The 27,142-nt window shown below is 42.2% G+C and overlaps 1 protein-coding gene and 1 long non-coding RNA gene across 6 annotated transcripts in view; one reads left to right on the top strand and one right to left on the bottom strand.

The window, feature by feature from the left end:
• Positions 1-807: 807 nt before the first annotated feature.
• On the bottom strand, positions 808-8,844 carry LOC128421919 (uncharacterized). 3 transcript variants are annotated; one of them, XR_008332401.1, is made up of 2 exons: positions 8,643-8,844; positions 808-1,133 (listed from the first exon to the last, which is right to left on the bottom strand). It is a non-coding gene; the product is annotated as an uncharacterized LOC128421919 (long non-coding RNA). The 3 variants fall into 3 exon arrangements; XR_008332399.1 differs by lacking the exon at positions 8,643-8,844 and adding an exon at positions 8,277-8,636; XR_008332400.1 differs by lacking the exon at positions 8,643-8,844 and adding an exon at positions 4,072-4,763.
• A 449-nt stretch (positions 8,845-9,293) lies between these two features.
• The window catches only part of SCAF11 (SR-related CTD associated factor 11), a 28,613-nt gene continuing 10,764 nt past the window's right edge, over positions 9,294-27,142 (top strand). For all 3 annotated transcript variants that reach the window (XM_053405254.1, XM_053405253.1, XM_053405252.1), the window contains exons 1-10: positions 9,294-9,400; positions 14,191-14,271; positions 16,198-16,358; positions 18,886-18,963; positions 20,657-20,748; positions 22,540-22,607; positions 23,698-23,750; positions 24,250-24,356; positions 25,615-25,701; positions 26,513-26,619. In XM_053405254.1, the coding sequence (XP_053261229.1) occupies positions 14,211-14,271; positions 16,198-16,358; positions 18,886-18,963; positions 20,657-20,748; positions 22,540-22,607; positions 23,698-23,750; positions 24,250-24,356; positions 25,615-25,701; positions 26,513-26,619 (814 nt within the window). In that variant the 5' untranslated portion in view covers positions 9,294-9,400; positions 14,191-14,210. The remainder of the gene's footprint in view (positions 9,401-14,190; positions 14,272-16,197; positions 16,359-18,885; positions 18,964-20,656; positions 20,749-22,539; positions 22,608-23,697; positions 23,751-24,249; positions 24,357-25,614; positions 25,702-26,512; positions 26,620-27,142) is intronic.

Here is a 27,142-nt window from a genome sequence, read left to right as displayed (position 1 = left end):
TATTCTGCCTCTCTGAACATAGCCCACAGTGAGCAGCAAACATACAAAATAATGCATATAAAAAATAAGATCATCTTAGGTAGCATCTTAGGGCTCATGAGGCTGAGAATTTATTCTGGTGAAATGTCTAAATGGTTATTCCGGCAAAGTTAACGAAGTTCATTTATTTGTCTGCAAAGCTATTTTGACTGCAAGAGCTGCTGTTCTATGTCTGATTGAGTGCAGGGAAATAACTTTGCTTCCATGGAAACAAATCTCAGCTGCTGATGGTGAGTAGATAGGACCATATTTTATGCTACCAAAATCTGTGGCTAGCAAAGTTTTCCCATACATTTTTTGCTATACAGATCAGCCTTACTCAACCCAGTGTCCTTCAGATGTTTGGATCTAGGACTCCCATCTTCTCCAGCCATAATGGCCAATGGTCAAGGTTGGTTAGAGTTTTAGTCTTGAAACACCTGAAAGGCACTAGATAGTGGAAGCCTGATATAGACAAATATATCATTACATAAAATCACTACCTCCTTTGAGAGTTCTAGCCTTAAGCATCATGGAACAATCACTAACTCGGTTTCTCTTTTAGTAGCCCAACAATTTCCTCATGTGTGACTAAGGATATCTGAATTCTGGTGTTGTTATATTTATTTTCCCAATGGTTCATTACTTCTAAAAAAAGCAGCTGCAATAGCTTTTCAGTTGTAGCAGTATTAGATAAGAACTTGAGTATTGTTTGTTCTCTTCCTAGAGACAAATTATGTTGTGTATATTGATATCTTTGGGGTAACTGAACAGGCGTCATTACATACGTCAAACTACATCCTTTAATTGCAATGAGTAAACTGCAGCATGAACTCCAGGTAGGAAATGTTCACTTCTCTAGAAGAACAAACTTGCCCTTTGCCAAAAGAAGGGACGGAATATGTCAAACATATGTCAAACTTGCTCTCCAAAGTTATTTAACAGCATTCTGGTCACATCACTCTACTGTATAAATGTGCAGAACTTTGTTGTTACATCTTTGTTGTTACATCTTATTAAAGAACTCAGCCAAGAAATCCAGACATGTTAAATATCACATAGCCTGCTGTTTCATCAGTGCTGGTTTGGTCAAACAGGAGGAATGGTGCATCCAACTACAAAAAAAAGTACAGCAGAAAGGACAATGAAAGTAGGAAAAACGCTTTATATGCAAATATATACTGGTATGTAGGCAAGGATGCAACTAAAAACTAATCTAGCTAAAACATATTTTGCAACAAACACTGTGCAGTCTGCACTCGACCTGAACTGGGTCTCACTTGCCCCCAGTGATGTTTGGAAGCTTATGGACAGGCCTAATGAAATGCTGATACAAATTATAGTTATTTCTTTGCAGATATATGACCACAATGTGACAATTGTGTAGCCATTAAGTATATTTTTATCATCTCAGAATGATCATGTCTGGTTTAAAGTATGTTTTCCTTGTTTCCTTTATTTTTAAGCAATTATGTAAAAATTGATTTAGAAAATTGTTTTACTTAGGGGCCCCTCATAATCTGTAATTTACAGTGGCTTACTGGCACTGTCCAGTATCATAAGCGATAGAAATGCTGTCTGGAAGGCCCTTAGGCTGCAATCCCATACAGCTGCATCTGGGAGGAAGTCCCATTGGGTCTAACTTCTGAGTAGATATGTATAGGAATACACTATTAGTCTGCATTCAAACTAGTGGGAGCAGTTTATTTTCTTTGGATAACCTTCCAGCAGCTTTCATTTAAATAAATAAACAAAATTCTCAGGAAACATGATAAACTGATTGTTGTTGGACTTTGATCTCAGTGAGCAATTAACTGGCATGCTTCTGGCAGGGGTCAGCAAACTTTTTCAGCAGGGGGTCGGTCCACTGTCCCTCAGACCTTGTGGGGGGTCGGACTATATTGGGGGGGTGTGAACAAATTCCTGTGCTCCACAAATAACCCAGAGATGCATTTTAAATAAAAGGACACATTCTACTCATGTAAAAACACCAGGCAGGTCCCAAAAATAACCCATAGATGCATTTTAAATAAAAGGACACATTCTACTCATGTAAAAACACACTGATTCCCAGACCGTCTGCGGGTCGAATTTAGAAGGTGATTGGGCCGGATCCGACCCCCAGGCCTTAAGTTTGCCTACCCATGCCATAGGGCCATGTTCTTCATGCAAGAAGATAATCCAAAATGTTCCCATCTGACGCAATAAGATCCAGAGATATTGACATAAGCGGGAAACATTATTTGCTTTATTGCAACATCCTCCTTGGCATTTTTTCAAAAAGAAAAGCTTTCTTTTCACATCAGCCAAACAAAGGTTATCTTGGGGAAATGTAAATAAGAAGCTACACGGTAGTTTAGAGTTTCACTTATATCCATGACAATTAATCAGAAAATAGGACCAAACTCATTTAAAGTTTTTTCATGACTGATCTGAGTTCCACTTCCTGTTTTACAATTAATCTAACAAGAGCTCCAGAGAAAGTGATGTAGCAACCTGACACTGCTACAATCTGACTACTTGCAGAAATGGTTCAGCATGCTGTCTGTGGGCAATGAGATTCCTTAATTCAAACCTCGCCTCCAACATAAACACACACACTAAGCAGTGATAAAGGGGAATTATACACAACCTTAAATACATCCTTGCATCCAAAGTCTGTGGGGTATTCCGTTGTATGTTTAACCCCTTAGGTGGAATTCCCCTCTCTCAGTGGCCATTTTGTGGTTGTGTGAAAGAAGTTGTATGAATCTGCACTAACCAACCTTCTTGTGTCTCCCCCCCCCCATCCCAAATAACATTGCCATTCAACGGAAGATGAAGTCATGCTAGTTATCACTTGATTTGCCTCTTTTATATATATATATAGTTACCCTGCATAGCTTTTCATTCAAATGGTGGCCCCGGTGTGAAATAATATAGCAGGCTTTATATCTGTAACAATGTACACAGAGACATGCCAGAAAGGAAGCAGCTAAAGTAAGCAGGATATGGTAGAATTTAAAGAAATAGCCCTGATATAATACACAGATGTGCATTGTGTCATTAAATAGTAATCAATGTAATTTCCGGCTGTGCTCATTTTGGAGCTTCAGAAAGGTGTGGAGAATCTCTCTGCAGTTACAGTGAGCTTAGATAACAAGTCTATTAATATTAGGCAGGCAGCTTAGTTGTACTGTTCTCGATGCCTGCTGAAATCTTTGGCTAGGTTTTTCCCTTGGCTTTTAAATGCAGAATTTGGCTAAATAGTTTCATTAACTGGCTTACATTGATTGCAGCCCATTACTAAACACGTAGCATCTCTGACTGCAAACAAGAATAACCCTGTTTCAGTGGAGTAATATATTTTGTGACACTGTTTTGGCACATGAGTTGGTCCACCTCATGCCAAGAAGATTTTATGACCCACAAACTTACCCCCTCACTAAATTTTAAATATGTTTGTGATTCACAGTTGACAGGTTTGTAAGAGAGAACCCCATACAAAATATCTTATTAATGGTGGGATGTACTGCCATCTTGTGGCAGCATTTCTGCAAGAGAGCTTCAGGATTCTACAGTGTGAAAAGCCCAAAAGAAATTTCACTGAACAAGGGACCACAATAAAATAAGGATATATATCCAACTAGCAAAGTACTGAATGCTTCTTTTATCCCAGTGGAGCCAGAAAATTTTCCAGTGTGTAGCATACACAGACATTTTTTTTTTCATTGTCTCAACTTTATCTAAGATTGGTATATTTGACTGTGAGATTTTCAGATTACACTGAGATGAAGCTAATTAACACAACTTTAATACTTAGACTTATTTTATCATTAGGAAAATTAATGCTGTGTCACAGACCTTTCCTCTTCCCTTTTGCACTTCCTGCCACTCTCCTTTTTTCTTTGCATCATACACCTTTAATTTGCTTCCATGGATGCCAGACACATGATTGCCATTTGTGGTGTGTTGCCAGTGTGGTGTAGCATTGAGACTTGGGAGATGCTAGCATTCCAATCCTCACTCAAACATGCAGCCTTGGGCCAGTCACAGTCTCTTAGCCTAACATACCTCTCAGGGTTGTGAGGATAAAACAGGAAGACGGAGAACCATGTACGCCACTTTGAGCTCTTTGGGTGAAAGGTGGGATCATAGCTGTCAACTTTTCCCTTTTCTTGTGAGGCATCCTATTCGGAATAAGGGAATTTCCCTTTAAAAAAGGGAAAAGTTGACAGCTATGGGTGGGATATAAATGTAATAATAAAACAAATAAACCAACAAACCAAATAATACTTTCTTGTGTTTTGAGATTTTCAGGACACTGTGTTTCCCCCTTCCTTCCTGGGCTGAGTGGACATAAGATATGGGTGAATATGTCCTCACGCCTCATATAAACACACTCTGTCATTGGAATATAGGCTTGCTCAGTTATAATTCTCCTTATCTTAAGTGTTTTGAGTGGACAACAATTTTATATAAGGCGTGAAGGGCAAGGACATCCATTCCCAAGGAGACAGCACAATCAGTACAAATAACATGACACAGATTAGTGCCTGAATGACAATCTGCATTCTTGTTGGGAGACTGATGTTTCCCGAGGAGTTAACACTATCTCATCCCCCCTCCACAAGTTTATAAATATAACATAAATCATAGATAATTATTTCACATCCTGTTTCCTTGTTGTCCTAAACACAGGAAAGCTTTTTCTTCACAGCTATTATTCATGCTTGTTAATAATAAGAGTGTGCTTTTGTCCTCAAGGCTTCCAGCACTACTGAGCAGCAGTTATTAACATCCATGAAAACATATACAATTTATCCAGTGACACCACAGATTCTGAACCCCCCCCCAAAAAGTGCAAAGCAAAATAGAAACCTGCTATCTCCTGAGATTAGACAGACTTATTAAATGAGAAGTCTTCTCAAAAATCACTCCATAGTTTGCCATTTAATGTCATTGTCAGTTTTGGTGCAATCCAAACTCCCTATCAGCTGGGCTGAAGGAGTTTAGGACATGGTGCCACAGGTCCCACCCTAGAAGAGGGGAACTCATTCAGAAATCCCCCTCTGCCATCAACAGAAGTCCATCCACCTGTGCATAAGAGCCACACCTGCCACATCCCAGAAAAGGGATGACCTGGGATGGGGACAGGACATACTGGGAAGCCAACAATCTACCACATCCAAACCCTCTTCAGACCACATATATATAAGATCTTCAATCTTTTCAGACCCACAACCCATTTTAACCCAAACATGTAATTGGACACCCATTTCTTAACATTTAACCATATAGCTGGATGTTGATAGTGCTCCTGTTGTGACCCACATTGAATCAGGTCATGACCCACTTGTGGGCCCCAATGCACCAGCTAAAGACCAGTGTTCTATACCATCAAAAGGCACAGGGCCCCACTTCATAGGAAACAATAGATTAGGACCGTTGTGAGAAAATTGGGGGCCCATCCCATTTGCTAGTCACACCCATGCTGGCATGAGACTTCTCTCCATATGCAGCAAAGCCCCATGGCCGATCAACAGATAGCCCTGGCAAGATATCAACCCAAATGCACCAGCCACAAATCACATGATGCCTCTCGTGGCATGGAACTGTGCCACACACACTTCTCATGGGGACTTTGAGCGCCAGGAGGGGGCACTGTTGTGGAAGGGCATGAACACTGGGCACTTGGTGAAAAAAACACCAGCTTTTGAGAGCCAGTGTGCTGTAGTGGTTAAGAGCGGTAGTCTCGTAATCTGGTGAACCGGGTTCGCTTCTCCGCTCCTCCACATGCAGCTGCTGGGTGACCTTGGGCTAGTCACACTTCTCTGAAGTCTCTCAGCCCCACTCACCTCACAGAGTGTTTGTTGTGGGGGAGGAAGGGAAAGGAGATTGTTGGCCACTTTGAGGCTCCTTCAGGTAGTGATAAAGTGGGATATCAAATCCAAGCTCTTCTTCTTCGTCTCTTCAAGTTTGTTTCTTCAGCACAGGTACAAACACTGCTATTGCTGACATTTCATTCCCAAGCTTCACTCCCAAGCAGTCACCCGGGCTTCAGCAATGGATGCTGAACACTTTCAGGCCCCAAGCAGATGTGTGGACATGCTCCGTCTCCTCTCTCCTGGTGGAGAGGGAGAACTATGCTGGCTTGCCATGCCAACACCTGGAAATCACTTCTCACAACCTTCATTCCTGGCTCCCTGCCTGCACTCTCTGCTGCAGGGCTGGGGAACTTGTACCATGCTTTGGCAAGTTGAGAGACAGGGAATACAGTCTCATGCCACTAGGAGTCACCCTGCAGCACTCTTGTTGCAGAGCCTCACAGGCTTGGCAGGAGCAGCCCCCGCTGCAGGATCACATCACCCAGGAGGTTGGGAAGTGCAGTCAAGCCAGACCAGAGCAAGGGGACTCTAAACTCAGGCAGCCCCTGCAAGACAAAGCAAACCCCAGCAGAGCACAGAAGGGCAGGAGAGAGGGAGCACTCAAGCCTGAGGGCAAGGAGGGCAGCTCAGCACAAGACTACTAGGAAAGTAGCAAAAACTGAGTGACCTAGGATAAGAAAGCAAATAGAAATCCAGTGGGAATCCACAGTCAAGTGGAGTTGGGAACACAGTGGCAGGAGGTGGCTCAGACCATGTGGACTCTGTGCAGAAGTATGTGTGCAAAGGCAGGCCCAGGTTGTAAGGCTGGGACAACAGCAGGGGGCAGAGGGCTCTGTGATGACCAGGGATGGGGAAACAGAGGGCACTGCGAGCTTGTAATTCAACATTTGAAGCAAGGTCTCCCAAGGGCTTATTGGCTACCAGAGGGCATTAGGTTTTGCAAATGCAGGTTCGAATCCTTTAGCTCAGCTGTGAAGTTCCTTGGATGACCTTGCACCAATCAGAATCTCACCATCTTATCCTGTACAGCTGCATGCAGGCGGCAATGCTAATCTGGCTTCCTCAGCTGCCAGCGTGAGAAATGAAGTCCTCACACCCTGATTACATATATCTATGGAAGGCATGGGTTACGTCAGGGGTCAGCAAACTTTTTCAGTAGGGGGCTGGTGTATGGTGTAGTGGTTAAGAGCGGTAGACTTGTAATCTGGTGAACCGGGTTCGTGTCTCCGCTCCTCCACATTCAGCTGCTGGGTGACCTTGGGCTAGTCACACTTCTCTGAAGTCTCTCAGCCCCACTCACCTCACAGAGTGTTTGTTGTGGGGGAGGAAGGGAAAGGAGAATGTTAGCCGCTTTGAGACTCCTTCGGGTAGTGATAAAGTGGGATATCAAATCCAAACTCTTCTTCAGACCTTGTGGGGGGCTGGACTATATTTTGGAGGAAAAAAACAAATGAATTCCCATGGCCAGCAAATAACCCACAGATGCATTTTAGATAAAAGCACACATTCTACTCATATAAAAACATACCGATTCCTGGATCGTCCGTGGGCTGGATTTAGAAGGCGACTGGCCCGGATCCGGCCCCCGGGCCTTAGTTTGCCTACCCATGGGTTACGTCTTTGCCAGGGCAAGCTTTGGCTCTCAGTCTAGAAACCTGGGCAGATATGTCACCTCACTTGCTGTATTTTTATGTCATGAACTGCCTTGAGATCTACTGTTGAAGGGCGGTATAAAAATGTAATAAATAAAAATATATACCTGATATTTTGAAGTTCAGGTGCCAGGGACCTTCCGCATGCAAATCATGCACTTTGCCATTGGGCTGCTCCCACCATTCCAGTTAAGGGGCAGATCATGCAGGGTTGCTGTACACCCTCTTTTTCCAAGACACATCCTCTATTTCATCATATAGTGATCCATAGTTAAAAGTAAAAGTTGGCAAATGTGTTCTCTTTTTTGCTCTTCAGAATATAGCAACCTGGAAGCTGAACGTTTTGACATGCAGCCTCTTAAGGCTGCAATCCTATACCTGTGGGTGGGTGGGGAAACTTCCAGATGCCCTTGGACTACAACTCTCATCATCTGTGACCGCTGGGGAGGCTGCATGGGGTGCCAACTTTAATAAAATGGGGGGGGGGGTAGGTAAGCCCAGCCCCACTAAAAAGCCTGGTCACATGCACACTATTTGAATGGCAATATTTATCATCTGGACGCGAGTGGCGCTGTGGGTTAAACCACAGAGCCTAGGACCTGCCAATCAGAAGGTCGGCGGTTTGAATCTCCGTAATGGGCTGTATGCCGGCTTCCTCGGCCAATAAAGCGAGATGAGCGCCGCAACCCCAGAGTCGGCCACGACTGGACCTAATGGTCAGGGGTCCCTTTACCTTTACTTTTATTTATCACCTGGGGAGGGGGACAGTCTCAAATATGTTGGTGGCGGGGGCGAAGGGACCTCGGACCCTAGGAGTGGGCTCCTTTGCTGGGGGCTGATGGCAGCTGGAGTCCCACAACAATCTGGGGGTGAGCCATCCCCCTCAGGGGGGCTTGTTTCCGAATGGACGCGCGTGACGTGTCCCGGTCACGTGAACTGTCTCGCGTGAGCCCGTTTCTCACGGTTAACGGCCACAACTGCCACGGAGCCAAAACCAGATATGTCGTTGTTGTTGAGCAGGGTGAGAGGGGAGGACTGTCAAATCCTTCAAGAGGCCTCCACGTGCATCAGCAGCCTACAATGCAACTTTAAAAAATCAAGTCACCTGCGCAGGCAACACCATGACGGAGCAAGAACTCTGCTGCTAGTCTATAAATCTCTCTCTCTCTCCGACTAGCACCCGCTTCCCCAAACGATTCAACTAAATCTCTAATTCGGGATTACGTAATGCTCCCGTTTGCGCCTGCTCCTTTTTTGAGAGAGAAATGGTCACAGCGTTTGCGCATGCGCTCACTCCTGTTCTCTTTCAGCCCTCCCCTGCTGGGGACCTGGAGGACCTTCCCAGAATGCCCCTGGGTGGCGGCAGGGACCTATCTTGCTTTGGGTCTCGGTGGCAAGACAGCGCCGCGCGCCTGCGAGCGCCGTCACGCTTAAATCCCCACCTACCGACCTTCTGCGTAGAGCACTGATTGGGTAGCGCCGCTGTGCGGCGTTTTTCCTCTCTCTCTCTCCGGGTAGGGAGGGAAAGTGAGGGTGAGGAGAGGAAAGCGGAGGAAAGGTGCGCGCGCGCGCTGCTCCTCCTCGTCGTCTACCGTTGCCGCGAAGGGACATGTGACCGGCGGAAAGCGGGCTCTGAGCAGAACGCGCTGTGGAAGCGGCCTGCTGCTGCTGCTTCCTCCTCTCCCGCCTCCTGCTGTCGCCGCCGCGCGAGGCCTTTTCCTCAGCCAGGCGGAGTTCGCGCGCGCGCGCGCCACGGAGGCGCCGAAAGGCCCAGAGCCTCCATGTTGGCTCCGCAGTAGCCGGAGCCCCTTGACCGCGCGACCTGCTCCTCCGTCCAAGCCGCTCGCTCCGAGGCGCCGCCAGGTAAGTTGAGTCGGCTTCGTTCGACGCGCGGGGAAGGAGGCGGCGAAGCCGGCGCTCGGTATGTGTGTGTGTGTGAGGGAGAAAGAGAGAGCGGAAGGGAAACAAAGAGGAAAGCACCGACGGCCAGGCCTCGTCCGCTTCCCCTCACGGAAGCTGCCCCGGCCTATTTCCTCGAGGCTCGGCGGGGCCTGGTGGCGAAACGGCCCCCCAACCTCGCCTTGATCCAGATCGTGGCGGCAGGGGCCTTTGGAAGCTGGCAGAGGAGGCTCCGTGGTCGGGCCCCAAGCAGGGAAAGAAAGTTTCGCTGCCGGAGGAGGAGGAGGAGGAGGCCAATCCCGAGGGCTCCCCTCGGTGCGCAGGAGGAATTTCTCTTCCAGGAGCGAGGCTTTGCTGAAGCTTCTCGTCGTAGCCGAATAGCCAGCCCGTCCCGGGCAGTCCTTTGTTTAACAATTTCTCTCTCTCTCCGACACACACAAACACGCACGCACCTCTTGTTTGCTGGCTGGAGGTCACGGCGAGAAGTTGTTAATCTTTGGCCTCTGGACTCCGCGCAGAGCCCGGAGAGGAGAAGTTTGGCACTTGCGTTTGAATTTGCTTTTAAAGATAAACGAACCCCCCTTTTGTGTGTATGTCGTTTGTGGGATTACTGAAAGATGCCTTGTGCATCGAGCGTATGGAACAGGCGTAGGCAAACTCCGGCCCTCCAGATGTTTGGAATACAATTCCCATCATCCCTAACTAACAGGACCAGTGGTCAGGGATAATAATTGTAGTCCCAAACATCTGGAGGGCCGGAGTTTCCCTATGCCTGGTACTGCCTGGTACAGAAGATAATACTTGGGAGGGTAAAGCGCAGAGAATACTATTAAATTCCGTTACCTGAAAGAGGTGCTGGAAAGGTGTTTGGAGTGTTTATGGATACACGAACTATCTGGCCAAGGCGAATAAAAAAGCTAGAGAGAATTAACTCTTAGTTGTCTATGGTGGATGTTTATTTAAGGTACCAGGAAACTTTCACTTTCTCTTTCCTGAAATACAAGGATAAGGAGTTTGCCTCTCAAACCTTTTGTGTATTTTCTTTTGGATTGTTTTGAGAGTGTTTTGAAGCAGCCAAAACCTGATCATAGGATCCCCTGACACATTTGATGCAAGTTGTGTTTGATATTCCAAATTCCTCTTTGTTGTAGTTGGGTATGTAATGACAGTCGTGGTGTCTTCACATTCATGAATGAAAATGCCGATTGGGATGGATCTTTGTGTGTGTCACAGGCTGTTCTTTTGAACTGAAATGATCACATGATGTGTGTGTAGTCTGAAGGATTCTGTATGTCTCAAACTTCATTGTCCAATGCACAAACAATGTTGATGCTTTTCTTGCTATTACTATTATCTTCTTGTTGTTCTGTTGTTGTTGTTGTTGTTATTTATTAAATTTATATACTGCCCTTCTCCTGAAGATCACAGGACAGTTGCATGTTTGGCTGATCAACAGTTTTTAAGGAAGTGTCAGGATTGATATGAACAAGACCTATGATTTATGAATCATTGTCTTATTAGGGTTTCCGCTCTCTGCCTAGCATGCCACAGTAGGGGTGAAAATTGAGCCCTTCTAATCAAATTAGAGGAGGGAGGAGGCTGACCTGGCAGAAGATGTATGTCTGTAGGGACAGGTAAGATGAAGGGCCTGGCCAGCCTCAGGTTTCCTGTGCCTGATCTACTGTCCTGTTATGGGTTCTGTAACTGAAAGTTGCATAGCCCATGTCACTTGGAAGCAATTCAGTGTCAAAATTTGGAGATGAGAGAGATTCTTAATTTCCTTTGCAGTCTCACATATCTGTCTCTCTTAACTATATGCTTAATTGTATAAACTGTTTTCTTTGTGAAGGCATAGCAAACAGAAGGGATTGAATATCTATAAAGGTGTCTGGGGGCTCTTTTGTAATGCCAGAAGTAGTTGATTGCCATTGGTTATAAACTGCTAGGAGATATCTAATTACTTCATAAGGCGCAAAAGCACACACCTCCTCCCATGTACACCAAATCCACAGTTAAGCGGTATGTTTTGTTTTTCTGGAAAGCAAGGACAGGAAGGGAAGGGAAAGTATGTAATTAAATTCTTAGAAAGTTTGTGAAGAAACGTTCGTGAGTAATGCATAGGTAGGAAATGGGGGGGTTGGCTTTTTTTCTGAAAAAAGTGTCAGTAATCTTTTAAACTTCATAGCTGGCTCTTTCACTAAAAACTAGTCTTTTCATTCCTTAGGGCAAAGATATGTGTATTCTTGGTTAAGTCCAGGCTTCCCACCAACTTGTCCTATTTTATGCTATCACAGGAGGGTGGGATTGTGTGAGAGCCTGAGAGGGTGGCCAGGTGGTGACATTATCTGGCTGCTACTTTACCACACTGAGGTGCAAGCTCTTCCCAATAAACTGTTCGCTGTTCTCCCAAGGGATGGGGCTTGTGACGAATACCCCTTCTGCTCTGCTTCTGGGCTTAAGGTTTCCCCCCAGCATTCAAAATGAGGAATGAGCAAGTAGGATGTTAGAAATCTGTGTCATTGCCCTATGCCAGGGATCTCCAACTTCCAAGAGACCGTGATCTACTCCCACTTTTTTTTAAAAAAGGCAGTGATCTACCATTTTTTGGGGGGGATCCATCAGGATCATAGGATGCCCCGCGATCGACCGGTAGATCACGGTCGACCGGTTGGACATCCCTGCCCTATGCCATTCCCAACTCTGTGTAAAGCTGTAGCCATTAAACTTGTGTCCATTTTAACCCACATGTTGTCTCACAGTTGGTCTTACTTTCCCATACCACTGCACTCTATGGACACAGAAAGCATTCACATATATTAGCAAAAGATAATAGGGAGTTTGATGGCATTATATAATCCAAACAACCTCCAGACTATGAACATTCTGAGTTTGCTTGTACTCTGTAGCAAGTAACATTTTGCTGTTTATATACTGGTTGGAATCTAGAGTTGCTTTAGGAATGCTCATTGACTTTTGTATAAGTAGGATTTTTATTTCTAACAGCAGTCTTTCTCTCCCCCTTCCCCCATGACCTGGATCAGAACTCTGGAGGAAGCAGCTAGAGGAAGAAACACATTTTTTCTTTAGACATTTATACCCTAAAACAAAAAGCTTTAAAAAATGCTCAGTGTGCATTTCAACATCATAAATTGTTAGCTGTGTGGCCTATGGTAGGAAGTTCCATAGCCTGGGTGTTATTACAGAGAAGGCTCCCACATATCCCATCAGCCATACTTAGCAGTGGGTCATGAAGTAGGGTGTCCTTTATTGGTGGATGAAGTTTCAACTTCTTAACCCATATTCATTCTGTTATTGATTGCAGGGTCCAGTTCTTGCTTGTCAAAATATACAGGTTTAAGAGTGAGAGAGAGGGCAGCTGTATTGATGCTAAAATCTTAGTCTGCAGTTCTTCAAGAATAGTCATGAGATAAACAGCATTGTGCATGTGAACCTACACATCCACCTATCATTTAAGAGATTAGAGTTGAATTTAGGAGTGTTCCCTAAAAAGGTAGGGTAAGTTTAGAAAGATGACCCCAAATTGAAAATGTTTTGAGAATCACTGTTTTAGAATAACTTCTTGTTAAGGGGAAACTGACAAGGCATTGCATTTTCTCCCAAGATAAGTTGGACTTGGCTCAAGGAGAATCGGCCTGTGTTTCCATTTTTCTTTTCTTGTACTCATGATTATTCCTACTGTTCTGAGTTTGGGGGAAGGGGAATAACCAGGCCACCTTGGTAATGGTCCGCTAATTATGGATGTGGGTGGCGCTGTGGGTTAAACCACAGAGCCTAGGGCTTGCTGATCAGAAGGTCGGCGGTTCGAATCCCCACGACGGGGTGAGCTCCTGTTATCCCAGCGCCTGCAAAGTGCAAGTAGATAAATAGGTACCACTCCAGTGGGAAGGTATACGGCATTTCCGTGTGCTGCTCTGGTTCGCCAGAAGCGGCTTAGTCATGCTGGCCACATGACCCAGGAGCTGTACGCTGGTTCCCTCGGCCAGTAAAGCGAGATGAGTGCCGCAACCCCATAGTCGACCGCGACTGGACCTAATGGTCAGGGGTCCCTTTACCTTTACCTTAAGATAGCAAAGGGAGTGGCTCTGTACCAGAGGACAAATGGGTGGGTTCAACTGTCTGTTAATTTGAAAGACAAAAGGCCAGAGCAGAGTTGAGTGGCGTGAGCTAGAAGCTGGATGCAAAAGCTGCAGGCTGGAAAGGCAGAGTGAAAGAGAGCAAGGCCTGATTTCTGCTGGAATCCAAGGCTGTGGCTATGGGAGAAACAGGACCCTTTGTGGTGTTAATGCTTTGAACCCCTCCATTGTAGGCATAGGTTGTATATACCATACGTGTAAAGAAACCAAATATTCTAAAGACACCAGAGCCTCCACTGTGCCTCATTCTGAAGGAAACACGAACTCTGTCTGAGTGCCTGGAACCCCCTGGCATCTCGTACCAGTCGGAGATTGGGGTGGCATGCAACTGTATGTTTAAGACAATCTGGTATGAGATACTATGCCCTGGTCCTATGCATTGGGAAATCATATTTACAGGAAAGAAAATAAAATTCCTTGAATGTATGAGGGCCAAGAAATAGAGACTTGCGGGTATAGAGCAGTATATAAATTTAATAAATAATAATTTTGAAGCAATGTGTGATATATATTCTTGTTATAACACTGCCTCTGTTGGAGTTGTAGGGTTGAAATCTGTGACATATTAGGAGGAATATAATCATTATCAATATTTTGCAGGTTGTATTTCCTAAGCAGAAATGAAGAATAAAAAGCAATGTATACAAAATGCTGAAGATGAAAAGCATGAAGACACAGAAGGTAGCTAATATAGGTTGGATATTCTGCTAAATCAGATAAGATAATAATAAACAAAGTGGAACAACATATATCACTTCTTTTTAGCATCTTCCTACCCCAACATTTCCAGATCTAATAGAGAAAATCTAAAGCATTCTTTGGTATTTCTGGTTTTAACTGATTAAAGATAGTGCCCACAGTTCATGGTCACTTCAGAGGGGGCTTCTGAAAAGGAGAATATGTAAAAACTCTTTGTAAGAGGTCCTTTGTACTTCAGGACATGATGACTCCTGTTGATGTGGCAAACTTACATTTGAAAGGGCTGATCCACATGGCCTGTTATTCTGGAATAACAACTCATTGAATCTCTTTTAACATCTGATTTGTTTACAATATCTGACAAAATAAGCTGCTCTTACCCCTTACCTTGACAAAATGCTTGTGTTGTATGTCATTTTCTGATATGCAAAGGGTTGTATAGCCGGTGCACATTGACACACATTGAAGATCAAAACTGTGTAAGGCAGGGATGGCTGACCTTTTTCATCCTGAAGATTGTGTTCAGAGTTGGCTAACCTGCAGTTCACATCTTACATACATACACTCTTGCCATGCAGACATGCATGAAGCTGCACAGTATCCACCCACAGAGGCACTCATCATACATATAGATACATATACTGTACTGCACACTCGTTCCCCATCCTCTCAGCCTAGTTCTGTGGTGGGCCAATTTCTTCACTGTAAGGCTAGACAGCATGGAGAGGTTTAAACCTCTCAACTCGGCACTGAGAAATGTCAATTTCTCCACTGCAGTTCTGAGCTTACGTGAGAAGTTTAAACCTCTCTATCTAAGTGCTGGGATGGAGATTGACCACAGCTTTCCCTCTCATCTCAGTAGTTGAGATATTGCTTCATTGCAGGATTGGGCTGTGAGGAGAGGTTTAAATCTTTCCCAAATTCAACCTTTCCTCTCAGCTCCATGATGGAGAAGTTGCAGTGCTAAAGAGGGGCATGGCTTTTTGTTGGGTGGGCTGGAATTGGCCTATGAGCTTGCTACCCCTGATTTGAGGAGATGTTTCTGAAGCATCCAGGAATTTAATGCCCATGTGGAGGTGTGGTATCATCTCAAGACCACTGTTTATGATTTTTTGATATTATACATTGTGTCCCAAGTGAATTGTTATCTAGACACTTGCAGGCTAACCAGGAAAAGGTATTGTCTATTTGGCATTTGTTAGTTTTCAGTCGGTCTGGATTTTAATAGGGTTTTAAGAAATTATAGAGTCAACTTTATTTTTTAAAACTTGAAAAAAAGGCCTAAAAGGTTTCATTTTAATCACAGGAAAATTATTGCACTGTTTTTGAGATAGCTATTTACAAAAACAAAAAAGATATTTGTACAAAATTTCACCTTACAATTTTATATGCATGTAGATCACATTGTTACCACAATGATTTATAATTAACCTGTGAAACTAATTGACATATATGCAGTAGTGACTACTGTCATAGTAACTTGTTTAAAAGCTTCAGTAATTCCATGTCATGGATGGTTTGTAGTTGGCCACTACCAATAGTAGGCCGGAGCAGTTTTCATATTCACATCTAAAGGCATACACACATACACCCTAAATCTTGACCTGACCTGCTCATGACCTCGTGGTTGGTAAGGATGAAATGTTGGGTAGAGGGGAGTATGATAATCACAATATTCAAAATTCAACATTTGCATTCTTGTTGGCTTCAGTCATACATAATGAGATAACTGCATTTCAGACCTAGCTGACAATATTGAGACATTTTACTGTCAGCTTACAAAGGATTTGAGAGTCAACTTTTTAGATCCGCAAGTTTGAACAAAATTGCATATCAGCATGATGTGGCATATTATTTAAGTGGATATTACTACTACAGACTTCACAAAGCTTTTACATTTTATAACAGGTGAAGAGAAAGAAGAAAACTGCTCCTGTTCTTCTAGCTTTCTGTCTGATGAAGATGACAGGTGTCCAATCTGTCTAAACTGCCTGGCAGAGCAGGAGGTTGGTTTTCCTGAAAACTGCAGTCACATCTTCTGCATGACCTGCATCCTTAAATGGGCCGAAGTAAGTATAGATGGTTCATGGGAAACTTGTAAACTGGCTACTTAAATGCTTAAAATCTTTTTAAAGGATAATATTTCTCCTTGGCAGCCTGGCAGCCAAAGAACAGTACTACTAGTTCCTCATATTCAAGTGACCTCGAAGGCACATGGCAGCCTGCTTTTGAAACATGAGACTTTCAAAAGCAGTATATAATATAGCAAAAGGGCTTGATGTTTAAAGGATTTAAAAAAACAACAACAAAAAAACCAAAACCCAGCTGGCATGCCTAAATCAGCTCTTTGTGAGTTATGGCCCAAATGTAACTCATTTCACATTTCAGCGAAGTACTTGCATCACCACATTTGGTAAATGCTTAGGTAGTGGCCTTTGTTTGTTGGAAGTTAATGTTGTGAGTTCTTGATAAATGGTTTGTCCATTTGTCTTCCCAAACTCTATAGGTAATTATTGTGTCTCCTTTCCAAAGTTCCTACTGCTGTTGCTTTCCAGGGAAATCTGCTAAATGATGATCCCATAGTACTGACCTGTTTTCTTGCAACTTTGTAATATTGTGCTTTGTTACTGTAGACTTCTTTCTTTGCCCATGTAGTATACTGCTTATGCGGTATAACATTGTTGCTTTCAACATCTTGCTTATTGTGATGAACAACCCAGATTGAGATTGAGAAAACTTCATAAGGACCTAAAGTCTTATACACATCATATGCAGTATTGTAACTGATGCTTATCCAGCTTCTTAGAAACCTTTTTGGAGAACTACTTTTTCTAGGCATCTTTTATTGCTGTGATCGCTTATCGCTGTGGCAGATATTATAAACCCCAGAGTTTAAATGCATACTCTTCATGTCCTACTCTAATCAGTAGGACAAAATGTTTCTAAAAGTCAGTAATTGTTTTCTATGTTCATGGCATTCCTTCAAGTATTTGAATCTAATTATCCAGAATTGTGGTCATGATAAAATGTTTAGTCCCTCTGCTTTAGAGACACAAGCCAACAGGCCTCAATGGTGGAAAAACGGTGTGGCAAGCAAAGCCCAGCAGGGATTGCACTTATGCACAGGTTGATCTTGCTTAATGTGCAGAATGTGTGGCTGGAACTAGGTGGGTTGAGAGGAGGGCTCAGATCTTGCAGTCAGTCTGCATGTCAATATCTGGAAGGGTCTCGTAGGTTGGTTGTAGAAGTTCTTCGTAGTTGCTGGATCCAAGTCACTGCTATGTGGCAGTCTGTGGCCCTTCCCACTCATCAGGAGGGAATGATATGAATATGGTTGCAGTAAGGACAGTATGGAGTCCGAATTCAGTTTCTATTGTTTCCCTGCTTCCACCTCTCTTTGGAGACCTGGGTTTTACTACTGCACCACTCTGTCGCCACCATGTGACTTCCTGGTTGCTTGCTATCTATCTAAAGTGCAAGATCACACCTTTATTTTATCACCTGTAGGATTTCCACCACACACACCTGAAATATCAAACGTGTGCTTTCCCAATTCCTTTTATATTTCTGTTGTCATCATTTAATTCCCAAAAATTCATTTATTCACCTTTTTACCACCCACACACCAATATGCATGCACACACAGACACAGGTGTCACATTTGTGTTCTTTAAGAACTCTTGGGTGGATGTCATCTGAATCCAGTCATTTGTTTGTTTATAACTGGTCAACAAGGCTTACATCAGCTCTCTTGGTGCTGTGTCTCAACCCAGACTGGTAGTTGTCTTGCTCCAAACAAAACACAAGTTGTAGTTCGTGTTTGTGTCTTACTGCACATGGTTTGTATAAGAGAGACCAACCATGATTCTAGATTCAAATGTAGCCCTCAGCCAAGCCATGGCCCAATTGTGATAGCAGCAGGACCTGGGGAATGAAGTGGCAGCAATTTTTGCTTGGAGAACCCACATACTTGTTATTCATTCCTGCTTAGCTATGCTTTGGGCTAGTGTTACATGCAAAGTGGACCAGAGTTCTCTTCATACAGGACTGCCACTATTGATTTGAAATAAATGGACATGACTAACTGAGGTCGATTAATTTTCATCATCTCCTGAGTAGAACTGTCATGGACTGGCTGCTGACAATAACTCAGTTGGATACAACCCTCAGTCCTATGGATGTGGTTGGTTTGAAATTTAAATAAATGTGGATATTACAAACCCTTTGCTACAGGTGCCTTATTGGTTTATGTGGGAACTAAACCTTTAATCAAAACTGCCACTCCTAGGAGGAACGGCTATTATTTCTAAAATATCCTTAAAAATAAAATTTCTGTTGATTTGCAACCCAACAGATCAGCTTGCCCTTGCTGATTGATCAACTAATGCTTTAATTGATTTACTTATTAAGCCAATTAGCATCTGGAGTCTTAAATTAATTGAAAGTAACATATTCCAGAGGAATATGCATGCAGGTTGGTTTGAATCAAGAGATTCAAAAACTGGACAGACGATACAGTTGTTCCTTTTTTTTTGGAGGAAAAAAAATATTTCTAATGTTATAAAATAGTGAGATGTGAACAAAATCTTCTTTCAGACCAGAGCGTCATGCCCAGTTGACCGCAAACAGTTCCAAGCTGTATATAAACTAAATGCGTTAGAAGACTGCATAAAGGCAAGTTCCAATGTTTATTTAATTTATATTTTGTGTTTAGAAAATTACCATCAGAATAAATTGGCGTTTTGTTCTTCAAAGATCTGAATAATTATTTGGTCACTAAGGCAGGTTGGATGCTGTTAATGGCATGTTCTAACTTTGACCAAAAAACATTTGTTTAAAGCATTTAACCCTGACAGAAGGAGTCCTTCTCTTTGTGGAAGTTGAAGTCTATTTCCAACCCATTTTTTATATACTTCACAATTATTTCTCAGTGTTGGTAGCATCATACCATTTAGCGCTCAAATGATTTCTTATTTTATTTGTTGGCAAGCTGTAATTCCCAGCACATCTCAGAAAGTTCTAGTGTTTAACTGTGATTGATTTGCAAAGCAGATGCTGATTGCTCTTTTCAATTAATTGCAGATTTGGGCAAGGGGAGAGACTGGTCTCTCTGTTTTGTCTTTGCAGAAGGTAAAAGCAGTGTAATACTTCAGCCACTTCTGCAAACATAAGCAAGACCCCATTCTCCCGAGTCTTCTGCCATTCGCAGAAGAGGTGGAGAAGGAGAGAAAAAGAGAAACACACAGTATTTTTTATTCAACCTAGGCTTCCCTCTTACTCCATACCCCTGCTTCTCTAAAACCCCATAAAGGTGTTGTTATCAGAATTCTTCCAAATACATGATTTATGGGAAGTAAACAATGTCTAAATTTTAAGACCCATGTTTATTTAAAAATAAAAGGCTTAAATCATATTTGCCCCAAAATGATAAACTAGGAAGACATTAGGAGTGAAATCCAGGGCTGTCATGCCATGCACTGAATGGCTTTTGATTCAGCACAGATGATCACTAACAGTGATAAACTCCGCGTTCCTACTATATTTCCCTATGCTCCTGAAAATCAGTTATAGAAGTTTAGGGGATCCTTTAAAACTTGGTGGATAGTGGTGTGGGCAGCTGCAATGTGAATGGGAAACTGGAAAAAATACTGTTCCTTCTTACATTAGCAGATTCCTCCACGGTCAAAAACTGTTTTCTGAGCAGGATGGCAACAGCAGATTTCACCCTGATGATTCAATCAGTATCTTGGGAACACTTTCATGCGGCAAATAATGAGGACCGTATGAAGAGCCAGTGTGGTGTAGTGGTTAAGAGCAGTAGATTCGTAATCTGGGGAACCGAGTTCACGTCTCCGCTCCTCCACGTGCAGCTGCTGGGTGACCTTGGGCTCGCCACACTTCTCTGAAGTCTCTCAGCCCCATTCACCTCACAGAGTGTTTGTTGTGAGGGAGGAAGGGAAAGGAGAATGTTAGCTTCTTTGAGACTCCTTTGGGTAGTGATAAAGCGGGATATCAAATCCAAACTCCTCTTCTTCTTCAATTGTCTAGTAGCTTATAAGAAAAGTTTTACTGGACTTTTTATGTTTTCAGAAAACACCAAGACAGATTTTTAGGTTTTTTACTGGTAACTCTACCCAAGCGTGTGCTATTGAGCAAGCTTCTGCTTTGTCTCTTTTCCTAGAATGAGAATGTCTTGACCCAGAGTTCCTTTAGAACAAATCAGTGTGATGCTATAAATCAGCATTGGCATTTTTATATCGTGTATTAAGTGAATAATGCTTTAGGCTGAATCACATAACTACTAGGTTATAAATATTAGAGAAAATGATTTGGGAAATTGCTGTACTAATTTTAACATTCCTTACAGGTTCAAATAAAGGAACAAGTAAGCAAAAAAGATGACCTACTTAGCTGTAATGAGGGCAAGTATTGCCCTGCAAATATGAAAAACTGTACAAGGTTAGTAATGAACCTTTCCTTTACTGTTGATGTCATGTCTAGTTCGTTCATAAACATTGATTAGATGTGTTTTAGATTGATAAGGATGGTACCAATAAGTAATACTCTGAGTACTCACGTAGAGATCAAAAGACTTGCTATTTAAGTTTGTTAATTTGTGCCGGGTTAAGAGTACGACTAATGTTGAATACGATACGACCCTAAATACATAGGCAATATTTAAGACATTTTGCCGAGAAAGGAGCCATTAGATGGCATAGGTTGCTGTCACCCTTTACCAGGATTAATCTTCATATTCTTTGGAGATAAGCAACAGTTTGTTGCTGTACATTTACCTGTCCAGAGTATCATAGCAGTTTCATTCTTTAGATCTTGAATGTTAAAGATCCTTAGGGTATTTATAGAGTTCATTCCTTTATGGGACCTTGGTCCATCATTAGCACACACTAAATTGCTCGGCATATACCGTATTTTTCCCTCTATTACACGCAGATTTTTTCTCCTAAAAAGTAAGGGGAAATGTCTGTGCGTGTTATTGAGCGAATGTGTGGTCCCTGGAGCTGACAAGTGCGAGTGAAGGCAAAAATCAGGCAAATATCAAATCGTCCGGAGAAGGGAAGCCTTGAAAGGAGGAAGCTGCTGCTTTCCTGCATTCTGCCTCAGGGTCTTACTGCCCACCCGCTTCTGTTTCCTTACTGTGTTTGCTCAAACGGAACAAAGAGCAGAGAAAACCCCTCCCCTCCAGGCAAGCAGAGCGTCCTTCCTTCTAATTCCTCTCCGTGCGTCTGGGACTCGAAGGCAACATGCAGGTTGGGGGGGGGGAGAGAGAGAGCTGGTTGGCTTGGGGGGGGGACTTTTGCCTTCCTTTCCTCCCTCCGGTAAAACCCCTCTCCTGCATTCTTAGCCAGCTGCTTCTCTGCACACCCCTCTCCTTGTCGCTTCTATGTTTTTCCTTCCCTCCCTACTTAAAAGGTGGTTCCAATCACGGATCCACATGGATCCTCAGGATCTTTGCATTGAGTCACCCCAAATTCACCATCAGATCACATAGCAATGATCTGATGCAAAAACAGGGCTGCAATGGTGCAAAAACATGGTTACAAAGCACGGATCCACATGGATCCTCAGGATCTTTGCATTGGGTCACCCCAAATTCACCATCAGATCACATAGCATGTCCATGGCTACAGCCTGCACCAAAAAAATCACGCACCCACTGTTGCCTGGGGCTGCAATGGTACAAAAACGTGGTTACAAAGCATGGATCCACATGGATCCTCAGGATCTTTGCATTGGGTCACCCCAAATTCACCATGAGATCACATAGCATGTCCATGGCTACAGCCTGCACCAAAAAAATCACGCACCCACTGTTGCCTGGGGCTGCAATGGTACAAAAACGTGGTTACAAAGCATGGATCCACATGGATCCTCAGGATCTTTGCATTGGGTCACCCCAAATTCACCATGAGATCACATAGCATGTCCATGGCTACAGCCTGCACCCAAAAAATCACGCACCCACTGTTGCCTGGGGCTGCAATGGTGCAAAAACGTGGTTACAAAGCATGGATCCACATGGATCCTCAGGATCTTTGCATTGGGCTACCCCAAACTCACCGTCAAATCACATGTCTGTGGCTGCAGCATGAAGCACAAAAATGATACATCCACTGTTTCATTCAGAATTTTTTTTTCTTGTTTTCCTCCTCTAAAAACGTATGTGCGTGTTATGGTCAGGTGCGTGTTATCGAGCGAAAAATACGGTAACTGTTTTGTATGTGTTTGCAGAAAACATGAAAATGCAGGGAAAGTGCATTTAACAGCAATCTCCTGTAAAGGCTGGAACCAAAAACACAGTAAGTTTGTTTTTGTTTTTTGTCACTAACTTGGCTTCCCTTTGAAATTTCAAAACTACATGTTGCTAGTGCGTTGGAAGTATTTGATATGCTTCTATCAAATTAATGGTTTCTAAGCCAATTTCAGCAGAGCAGAGAAGTCTTGCGACGTTATGGGAGATAGGAAACTGCAATAAATCAAATCTAGGCTCCAATCAAAAGAACCTCAGGGGTTCTGATGCTCACTTGTCCAGTATGCCAGTGTTGAGGAGACTGTGTACTATACAGGACTTTTAAAGAGAATTGGCAAACCTTTCCATGCACAAAGAGGTCCTGCTCACATATACACAGACGCACTTGATAAGGTCTGAGCTTAGTAAATAGCAACAAATCAATCAAATAGCTTATTGTGTATTAGCAAGTATTTAAACTGTGTATTTTTCCCTTGAAGCTCTGTCTCACACCCCCAGCATTTGGGGAACAATTTCTGTGGTCCAGAGCATTCTTTTCATATGATGTTTCAAGAGAACTTCAGTGTGCATGGAAGTGGCCTCTGCTTCCTAACCACAAACCTTGCTTCTCATGTTGGCCCTTAGCTCTTTCGCTGACCCTATCAGAAAAGAGTCATTTCTCCCTAATTGTCAACTAGTAGTCCAGACATAGGAGTGCTTAGATATGTAGCAAGTCACTAATTCTAGACAAAATAACCAGGATAGGCTTGACAAAAACAGAGTCCTGTGGCACTGTAAAAGCTTAACCAAATTCTAGCATCATCTTGTATACATGAGATGTGTCAGCAGGGGAATAGTGTGAGCTGAATGTACCTCTGGGTGTGCTGAAATAGTTCTATTAGTTGGCTGGTTTGTATTCTGTGTTGTGAAATTATATAAAGAACAGACAAATACTGTATCTTATGTGTCCCACTGATTAGCTTGGGTATATGCTAGTAATTTTCTAATCCGATTGTGTTTTTCTTCCAAAGGGCTTTTGCAGTAGTAAAATGTTTGTGAAATTCTTACATTTAAAATGAAATTTAATCTACGTCTAATTGCCTTAATGCTAATGATTATCAGATTAAAGTGAGATTGTGCATTTTTTTACCATTATAAAGGTTCTTCAAACAAAGAAGAAGATAAAAGTTCTATTTCTATGAAGAAAAATAAGGTTTGTTCAATTACTTTTATGTTTAAAGGACTAAAAGTTACTGAATACATTTTTGTTTAAGGCGGCTTTCCCTCAAGTTTGTGCCATGACAGTACAAACTGGGGGTCTCCAGAGTCTTAGGCAGAGATCTTTCCCATCACCTGCTACCTAACCTTTTAAAGTCTGTGCCGAGATAATTTGTTTGAGGTGCCTAATTACAATGAAAATAATTTAAGGACTTTCTAAATGCAAAGTGTCTCCTCTACCTCTGAGTCCTTCCCTGCCACGCCATCCTAGTTTGTAGACCTAGCAGTGAAAGTGAGTTTCAAGACCTTGTGAAATGTGTTGCATGAATATATTTCTGCCCGTGTCTCAGTGCAGTTTAGATGGCTTCTGCAGTTATATGACTAGAATATAAATCTTCTTTCAAATGTTCTTACACCTGGAACGCTTTTTTGTTTTATGAATATTGGATGCAGAGGTTACCACAGTGTTTTACATTTAAAACTTTATTTTGTAGCCCAGAAGACAAACCTGCTCAAGCAGATTTCTCAGAAGTAACTTCTGTGGTAGATTTTCTTCTAATAGTAGCTTCAATGGAGAATCTCCTAATTACCAAAATGAATGGTCAGTATTGAATCTATTGTTCACAAATACTATTGTAATACTGTAAAATGTTAATATGACTCACTTGACTTCCTGGGAAAATGGTAGATCTAGATTAACTTTTTTTCCTCGCATATAAAACCACTGTAGTAGGATCTACTCCAGCAAAAAAAGAGAAATATGTAATTGAGCCCTAATCTCCCAATATTATCTTTGCAAATATTCTAGAGCAATTTTTAAAATCTGAAAGTCTGTCTCTGTAGGGTTTAAATGGCTTTTGTATCTGTTCTCCTTGGAACGTAGAGCCTACAGTGAGTTAGACCTTTTGTTCCATCTCATTCAGCATTGTCAACCCTGATTGGTAGTGTCTCTCCAAGGTTGCAGTTCTTCCTGGCCTATAGATACCAGGGATTGAACCTGGGACCTTTGACATGTAAAGCATGATCACTACCACTGAGCTACGGCCTTTCCTCTCCTAATATGCTGTTGTCATGTTGCCATGTAGTGTTGCAGCTTTGTGTGTGAGCTGAGACCCAATTCAAATATTACATCTCCCTTGAGCACTTTAGGCGACCTAAGGAAGCCAGTGGCTGTGTTTTGTCATAATGCTAAACCATTGTATTGGATTGTATATCAGACTAGGGGTTGTATGCTCCCTCTTCCTTCTCTTACGGTGTGGCATCAAGGGCAAGATAGGAGGCTTCTTATTTAAGAGTGACTGCAGTTCAGTGTGTTTGAAGCCTAAGCAGTAGTTAATCTTATCTGTGGTCATTTGAAACAAGGTAGCTTCATGAACTATGGTTAAAATGGACTTAATGAACGGGCGTTTTAATGGACTATAGTTAAGATTAACTGCACTTTGGGGTTTAAATACTGCAACAAGCTGCATTTTATTTAAAATGGAAACAGAAACTTCTGAAGTCTTCCTTACTGCTGTGCCAGCGCAAGAGATGGGTGGTGGCAGGCTGGAGGAAGGAAGCACATGAGCCTTCAGATAGATCAGTTTGTCCTTGTACTGTTCAACTCTGCTGCAGTTTTCTTTATCTGAATGAGACCAGTATCTGTACCTCAACCCATTCATCTGCTGCATAAGGATAATACTGACCCACCCACTTTGTGAGACTATTAAGCATTATTGAGAATTAATATAAAGTGTACATGTATGTCAATTATCATTTTCCATTCTGGAAATAAGTGCACAGTTGTATCTTAAATCTATCTGCCACCTTGTTAAGCTGCACATCAAGGCCCTAAAATTTATTTCAAATTTATGTTCCAGTATAGAGATCAGCAAAATTGACACAATGATCGGGCATAAGAGAAGAGAGCTGGAGTTGTCATGTTCTGTACTAGCTAGTATGGCAAGGTAAAGCAACCAACTGGTTAAGAACTGTTTTGTTTTGTTTTTAAATGCACTTTGTCACTAGTGAAGCTACAGTCACAATATCTAAAGAACAATAACAACTGGGTTAAGATAAACTTCCAATAGTATTTGAAATTGTGTGGGTTTTTTTTTTTTATTTACATATGACTGCACAAAATAAAATACTTCGGATGTGATCTTCGGATGAAAGGCGGTAAACAAATTTAATTTATAATTATATTAAAATGTGCTTTGCTATATAATAGTTTGGTTCTGTCTACTATTCTGAATCGATAGAACCTCAGTTAAGCAAAGGGTTTGCCTGGCTTCTTGTTTTGCATTCAGAATGCTTAAAACTTAGGATCATCATATTGCTCGTAATAAGAGGAATGCAGTAATAAGAGTGTTTTTGCACTTAAGTCTGGTTATATTTTTATTTTTTTGATTTGTAATGCATAAACCTAACATTAATGAATATTTGGGACAATGATACTTACAGGCAAATTCATAATCCAGGTGATTAAAAATCTAGTAATATACATATAGATTTCATTTTGGAAAGCCAAAGCATTTTCTTTTTTCCTATTCCACTTCAGACCTTTTAGGGGAGTCCAAATTATCTAAGCGTAAAAGGACTTTGGCCAAGATAACAAACTTTAAATCCAAGAAGGGAGTCTCAATCCTTCATGTGCTTTTCATTACTATTTATCCAATGGATACAATGTGTTTCTATATGGCCTTATGTGATTCCCACCCCACCCCCCGGTAGGATTCTTTCTGTAACTCTTGTTTTTATGTGGGTTAATTTTTACAGAGTACCTTCCATGGGCTGTGAAACAGAGATGACAACCTGCTGTCTGGTTTCCACTGCTGTAGTGGGAACTCTTTTTTTGAGAAGTTCTTCGCCTTTGGAAAACTTTGGTAAATTTTTTTTGTAAGTTTTATTTATAGTTCATATAAAGCAACATTTTCATTAATTCCTCCAACTATATTATGTGATTTTCCTTATTTAAATATACATTTTAAGAGTTAATTGTCACATTGGCGCGAAGTAAAACACAAAATAATTTTTTAGACAAAATGTCTAAAGAATGTTCAGATGTAAAGTTGGTTTTTTAACATAATATGGGAGGTGACTAAGGTAGAATGTGCAGGCCCTAATTTCTTCTCTTATTTTCTCTCTCTACCATGCCCCAGGTTATAGAAATTATTTCACTGGAGGTTATAACATTTCCATGCAGATAAGCTAGGGCTGAACAGATCCTAAATTAAGTCATTCTAAGCATGCCTATAAAATCTAATCTTTTTGAGGTTATCCTGCTGAACAAGTAGATACTTGCAGTTCAGAGGGACTTGAGCTATCTAGTTCTTTTCAATAGATGTATAGATTTCTGTTTATTTTATTATCTTAAACAGAATTCCTGCTTCATAAAACATTTTCCCT

The sequence above is a fragment of the Podarcis raffonei genome, chromosome 10, assembly GCF_027172205.1.
Source record: "Podarcis raffonei isolate rPodRaf1 chromosome 10, rPodRaf1.pri, whole genome shotgun sequence".
NCBI lineage: Eukaryota > Metazoa > Chordata > Lepidosauria > Squamata > Lacertidae > Podarcis > Podarcis raffonei.
This window is presented reverse-complemented; position numbering and strand designations above follow the sequence as displayed.